This window comes from Phacochoerus africanus, chromosome 15 (genome assembly GCF_016906955.1).
Source record: "Phacochoerus africanus isolate WHEZ1 chromosome 15, ROS_Pafr_v1, whole genome shotgun sequence".
Taxonomy (NCBI): Eukaryota; Metazoa; Chordata; class Mammalia; order Artiodactyla; family Suidae; genus Phacochoerus; species Phacochoerus africanus.
This window is the reverse complement of record NC_062558.1, coordinates 9,100,132-9,107,069: the sequence shown is the minus strand read 5'-3', so window position 1 is coordinate 9,107,069 and position 6,938 is coordinate 9,100,132. Positions and strand designations below refer to the sequence as shown.

Genomic DNA, 6,938 nt, shown 5'->3' with positions numbered 1-6,938 from the left:
GGTGTAAGAACCACACGGCTGTTTGCTGTCTGTCCCAGAACGAGAGGTCTCCGGGGCTGAGTTCTGCTCCCGGGAGGTGCGCTCCGCGCTCGGGGCGGTAGCAGCAGCTTCCCTCTGAAAAGCAGCCACCTGCATGGCTTGTTGAAATCATCAGGTTGGGTGCTCCACGGGTGTAAAAAGTGGGAAAGGGGGTTTTAATGCGATGGAGTTGGCGGTGTGGAGTAGGAATTTAGGAGTGAAAAATAAACAGGCAGCGTGTGACAATCTTAAGTTCCCCTCTGCAGAGCTTGCCGCTGCCTCTGCAAGTGGGTTTCTCTTCGGCTTAGTTTCAAACCCATTCTCTCCTCCACCAACACGCTTCAACATGCTCGAAGTATTCGAGGCTTCATTTCCCAGAAATAAATGAGAAAAATCTAGGAACACTAGATAGATATGAACACTAGGTTGATATGAAATGTTCTAATAGTTTAGACATGCTAAAACCAACAGCTGCAGTGCCGCAGTTTCCCGTGTGTGTGTGTGTGTGTGTGTGTGTGTAGAAGCACACAAAAGAAAAAAAAAATAACCAGGATAAAGGGATAAAGGGACATGAAGAAAGTGCCAGAAACAGCGACAAATAATTATAAAACTTTCCTCCATGTATTCCGCATTCATACAGCCTTGGAAAATCATTTGTCTTTCCAATACCCCAAGGCATGGCACTGCCACCGTTAACACTGGGGAGGGGGGGGGGGGAAGGGGGATGATGACCCTTGGTGGGGAAGGGGTGAGTTGGGGGAGGAGAGGAGGGTGCCTCTGAGGTGTAGGGATATGGAAAACTACGGTGTCAGTAGGGAGTGGGAACCTGTTATTGGGGACACATTCGAATCCGATCAAAGCATAAATAGGATGGGGTGGGAATAGGAAAAGGAAATGAGTTAGGGGTTACACCGTCTCACAGAAAACCGAGGGCCTCAGAGAAAAGTGCAAAGAACGAGAGCCGCAGCATCCCCTTGGCCTGTGGCTCGCCCCCGCCTTCCTTTTGCGCAGAATCCTCCCCTTGGCTGCAGCATAGCGCTGCCCCCACCGGCCAGGCGCGCCGTGATCGATCGCAGGCTGCGTCAGAATCCTCCCCGAGTATAAATAGGGGTGGCAGGACCGCGCCGAGCCGCACACAGCCATCCATCCTCCCCTCTCCCTCTCTCCCCTGTTCTCCTCTCTAGGCCCCCATCTCCCCTGCCGGGCAGAGGGGCACCGACCGCCACCATGAGTTCCTTCAGCTACGAGCCGTACTACTCGACCTCCTACAAACGGCGCTATGTGGAGACGCCCCGGGTGCACATCTCCAGCGTGCGCAGCGGCTACAGCACCGCGCGCTCTGCTTACTCCAGCTACTCGGCGCCCGTCTCCTCCTCGCTGTCCGTGCGCCGCAGCTACTCCTCCAGCTCCGGCTCCTTGATGCCCAGTCTCGAGAACCTCGACCTGAGCCAGGTAGCCGCCATCAGCAACGACCTCAAGTCGATCCGCACACAGGAGAAGGCGCAGCTGCAGGACCTCAACGACCGCTTTGCCAGCTTCATCGAGCGCGTGCACGAGCTGGAGCAGCAGAACAAGGTCCTGGAAGCCGAGCTGCTGGTGCTGCGCCAGAAGCACTCCGAGCCGTCCCGCTTCCGGGCGCTGTACGAGCAGGAGATCCGTGACCTGCGCCTGGCGGCGGAAGACGCCACCAACGAGAAGCAGGCGCTCCAGGGCGAGCGCGAGGGGCTGGAGGAGACTCTGCGCAACCTGCAAGCGCGCTACGAAGAGGAGGTGCTGAGCCGCGAGGACGCCGAGGGCCGGCTGATGGAAGCGCGCAAAGGGGCCGACGAGGCGGCTCTCGCCCGCGCCGAGCTCGAAAAGCGCATTGACAGTCTGATGGACGAAATCGCCTTTCTGAAGAAAGTGCACGAAGAGGAGATCGCCGAGCTGCAGGCGCAGATCCAGTACGCGCAGATCTCCGTGGAGATGGATGTGTCCTCCAAGCCCGACCTCTCCGCCGCGCTCAAGGACATCCGCGCCCAGTATGAGAAGCTGGCCGCCAAGAACATGCAGAACGCCGAAGAGTGGTTCAAGAGCCGCTTCACGGTGCTGACCGAGAGCGCCGCCAAGAACACCGATGCGGTGCGCGCAGCCAAGGACGAGGTGTCCGAGAGCCGCCGACTGCTCAAGGCCAAGACCCTGGAGATCGAAGCCTGCCGGGGCATGAACGAAGCGCTGGAGAAGCAGCTGCAGGAGCTGGAGGACAAGCAGAACGCCGACATTAGTGCTATGCAGGTCAGGCACAGGGCAAAGCACAGTGGGGGCGGGAGGGGGCTGCAGAGTCGAGTTAGAATTGGGGTTGAGGGGAGAGTTTAAGGCGTGCCTAGAAAGTGGAGATCAGAGATGAGGCATCTGCATTCAGCTCTTAGAGGGTAGAACTTGGCTCCTGGGAGGCTGTGGGAGGGGGTGGGGGCGCAACTGCAGTCCGCAAAGCTGTGCTTGGTGCAGCCGAATTTCTGTTCTGCATAAACCTGCCCAGGCCTGCAGGGGGTTGGGTGGGGTGGGGAAAGGTTGGAAGCTGGGCGTTGCCTCTGGCCTGCTTCTGCTGTTCTGCGTTCACAAGTGGCTTTACTGCACAGATTGAACCATCTGATTAATAAATACAGCAACGAGCTCTCATTAGTTCTGAAGGGTAACTGTGACCAGCAGCTTTCTTAGTTTTACCAACCACTTCCTTCCCTTAACAGGTAGACAGGAATACAGTCAAAATTGTAGCAGGTAATCATGGTCACAGTAAAACATTTATTTTTTAAGGACCTCCAGCTTCTGGGGAGGAGAAAAAATAATATAGAGACATAAAAAATATTTTAGATAAATTTTTTAAATCTCCAATTTAGATACTTTATTCTATGAACAGGTGGATTGCTTACATGTAATCTGGTTAAAGTTAACCAGTCGATGAGAAACAAAGATTTTTAAAAATCAGTTTAGTTCTTTGCAGGCATTTTATGATGATGGTCAGACTGTATTATTAACAAACCAGAAATTTTTCTTCTATCAGTTTTTTTAAGCTCTTTTTTTTTTTTGGTTTTCAAGATTTACGAAGCTGGATTTTTAGGCAAGAAAAGAAAGGTTTAAAAAGAGAAAAAGTAGTTATTTTAAGGGAGATTTTTATCTAAGTGTGCACCTTATTTTAATTAAACCTAGGCCTTTGCAGCTATGTTATAGTAAAATGACAGCAGTAGGAATTTATACTTGGATTTCTTTTTTTCTTTGGTCTTCCAACAGGACACAATCAACAAATTAGAAAACGAACTGAGAACCACAAAGAGTGAAATGGCAAGATACCTGAAGGAATACCAAGACCTCCTCAATGTGAAGATGGCTTTGGACATTGAGATTGCAGCTTACAGGTAAAAATGGAGGGATGAAGGTAGCAGCCCTTCAGCCTTAGGAAGGAAATCAGACTTCTTTTACGGTGAATCAGAAACCTTCAAGAATAGTCTTGAAATAATTGGCTTTGAAATAAAAGGCCCTTTTTGGCCTTTTCCAAGAAGAATTTAATCCTGTAATAATAAGACCTGTTCTTAGCTTCCCATTACCTTTCAAGTCTAATAGACAGGGCTATTTTTAGGCTTTTTTTTTTTTTTTTCTGGTCTCAATCATAACATCCCCAGTTGTTACGTTTTGATAGTCTTCAACCCTGCTCCTGCCTGCCTTTGCCTTTGAGGGAGGCATTGGTGAGAGGGATGAGTGATGGGCTCAGCACACTTCTGGTTTCATGTTTGTTTGTCCCATCTTCCCTCTGCATCTTCAGGAAACTCTTGGAAGGTGAGGAGACCCGGCTGAGTTTCACCAGCGTGGGAAGCTTAACCACTGGCTACTCTCAGAGCTCCCAGGTCTTTGGCCGATCTGCCTATGGCGGTTTACAGACCAGCTCCTACCTGATGTCCACCCGCTCCTTCCCATCATACTACACCAGCCACGTCCAGGAGGAGCAGATCGAGGTGGAGGAGACCATTGAGGCTGCGAAAGCTGAGGAAGCCAAGGACGAACCTCCCTCTGAAGGAGAAGCCGAGGAGGAGGGCAAGGAGAAGGAAGAAGCTGAGGCAGAGGCTGAGGCTGAGGAAGAGGAAGGTGCCCAAGAAGAAGAAGAAGAAGGTAGGATTAAAACAAAACAAAAACCACCCTACACCTTCAGGTGCAGCCTGAAAATGTGTCAGGAGATGGGTAAGATGAATGGAGCCTTACTCATGCCAAGGAAGTTGTATTCATTTGTGAGTTCAGAATCTTAAATAATACATTTATCTACTTAGTCCACAAACCTTTAGTAGGTACCTCATTTCTCAACTTGGCTGTTCTCCCAGAGACACACATCTCTGATTAGCTTGGTACTTTTTTTGAAAATAACATAAAAAAATTCTCTTCCTGCTGTCCTTTTATTCCTAATTAAACATTTTGAAATCTATTCATTTAACTCAGCAGTTTGGTGTCCTAAAGAACAAAAATGAATACCAAACACAGAATAAAAGAAAAACCAAAGTCCTGGAGAAGAGCAGAGCTCCCAGTACATAGACTTAATCTCATGCGGTTTAAATAGGTGTTTGGGTGTCAAATTATTCTCAGCAAGCATTGTAGGTTGCATGCATTTTGGGACCGAGGAGCAGAGAGGTTTGGGGGAAGGATTCTGACATTTATGTTTCTCCACCAAACCTTAGCTGAAATATTTTGATTGGACTCACCCTGCATTCGGAGTTTGTACATTTTCTTTTTATGTTAAAGCTGCCAAGGAAGAATCTGAGGAAGCAAAGGAGGAAGAAGAAGGAGCTGAAGGCGAAGAAGGAGAAGAAACCAAAGAAGCCGAGGAGGAGGAGAAAAAAGATGAAGGTGCTGGGGAGGAGCAAGCAGCTAAGAAGAAAGATTGAGCCCCACTTCCCTTATTTATTCCAGGAATAATTCTCCCGAAATCAGGTCAACCCCATCACCAACCAACCAGTTGAGTTGCAGATACTATATGAATTAAGAAGTCAATATATGTATAATTCTGAGATGACTTAGGTTGGACATTAAATGTTGTGCTATGACTTTTCTCCTTATGCAGAGTATCTGTTTGCTTGCAGAGTGGCTTCCTGGCTTGCTGCCAGCCTGTGCATGGTCCACGCTTATGAGTTCAGGATCTATGGCAATGTGAATAATTCAGATGTTTACAATTAAAAAAAAATGAATAAATGAATTCACTAATGTTAATGTTAAACTTCATGGAAAAAAATAGTCCTTTGAAACTTTGGTGGTTAGAAATTAAAGACCTCAAATTATGTGCAATAAATAGTAAATAAAGTTACACTGAATGACATTCCTTGCTGTGGCTGTTGACTTAATTCCAATGTCTTAAAGAGGGCACCAATGTAAGACACACAGAAATGGACTCTTCCCTCCAAATTTTTTAAATCAAAATTTTAGTAATTATAATGCATTTCCCCCCATTAATTGGTTCTTCTGAGGATACAATTAGGTCATGACTATTCATGAAATCTTCCCTCAAAAATTTTACTAAAAATAAATTCAAGTAAAAGGGAATCCCACTTTTCTTTTATAAGTAGCAATATGCTTTGCCCTGTAATTGTTCTATATAATATTGGGAATGGCTTTCTTGGAGGCAATTCTGAAGTTATGTGATAAATATACCCTTTATGGTAAACAGGTAACTTTAACACTAGTATGTAATAATAAATGCAAGATGGATAGAATATGAATCCAAACCATCCATCACTATAACTACATTTTAAAAATATACTCAAAATATCAGGAGCAGACGTTGAAACCCAAGCAAGTGATAGAATCAGAAGGAATGATTTTTTGTCAATGTATAATTTTGGATGGAGTAAGAAGAGCAAAGTTAATTTGTCATTGCAAATGTTGCCTGCAATCCTGAGCTCATTTTTGAGTGTGTTGTTAGCTTAATTCTTTCGCCTCAAGTAAATAGCCTTTAATGCCACCTATTTTAAATGTTTTAAGAACTATAAATACAGATAACGAAATTATTACCCATCACTAAAGGGGGGATTATATACTTGTGTGTTACATTGCCATTGCTCCGCATGTCTTATATTGGAAAATATTTGGATTTCAATGATAACTCTAACTGGTTGGATACTGCATCAAATACATACCCCATCCATCCTTCCTGTTCACTGTTAAGTTATGAAAGCTCTTGCACTTGCCTTTGATGTGGAATATTGATGAAATTTCTGATTATTTGCTGTTTTGCTTTTGTTCTTACACCATTGCTTTGTCAGCTTATTTTCACTCAATGTTTGTTGTTTAGGCAGTTTTTAAAGGTCATGAATTTAATCTGAAAGCCAGATGGTCTCCATTTAAAGTTATCTGATCCCATCACAGTATGCATTTCTAGTTAAATATATGTCACTAAAGCAAAGAGGTGAAATATTTCTTCATCTACCATGATGTTATGGATTTGAACTCTGAGGATTCTTGGCACATCGGCTTCTGCAAAGACTAGGAGTTGCCTCAGAAACCAAGCTTTTCATAATTATATTCATTAAACATGGGATGCTGCACATGGTAAATGTCAGAAAGATGCAAATGACACGTAAAAATGTAACTTTAGCCGAATGGAAATGACTGGTTGATTTGAGAATTACTTGAAGTAAAAGCACTGTATCATACTCTATCCTGTGTGCCATAATAAAATACTGAAAAACCAAACGAAATGGATTTGAAGTCTTTAAAAAAAAACTTCCTCAAATGTGGTGCCTCGGTCAGTGTCCCTCTCCCTTCTGCTCCTCCCAAACTCTAGTTCTTTCTCTGTATTCCCTTCCCAAGTTAATGGCACCACTCCCCAGCCATCTAATTCTGAAAACCAGAGACTGGGTGTGACATCATACCTCTCGTTTCCTCTCCCTGATTCCTTTGGTCTGATC

At 45.5% G+C, this 6,938-nt stretch overlaps 1 protein-coding gene across 1 annotated transcript; it reads left to right on the top strand.

Annotated features, from left to right (window-relative positions):
* The first annotated feature begins 1,138 nt into the window (after window positions 1-1,138).
* On the top strand, window positions 1,139-6,723 carry NEFL (neurofilament light chain). Its single transcript, XM_047760423.1, has 4 exons — window positions 1,139-2,292; window positions 3,286-3,410; window positions 3,815-4,158; window positions 4,780-6,723. The coding sequence occupies exons 1-4, from the start codon at window positions 1,246-1,248 to the stop codon at window positions 4,920-4,922; spliced, it is 1,659 nt and encodes a 552-aa protein (XP_047616379.1). The 5' UTR covers window positions 1,139-1,245; the 3' UTR covers window positions 4,923-6,723.
* The last annotated feature ends 215 nt before the right edge of the window (window positions 6,724-6,938 follow it).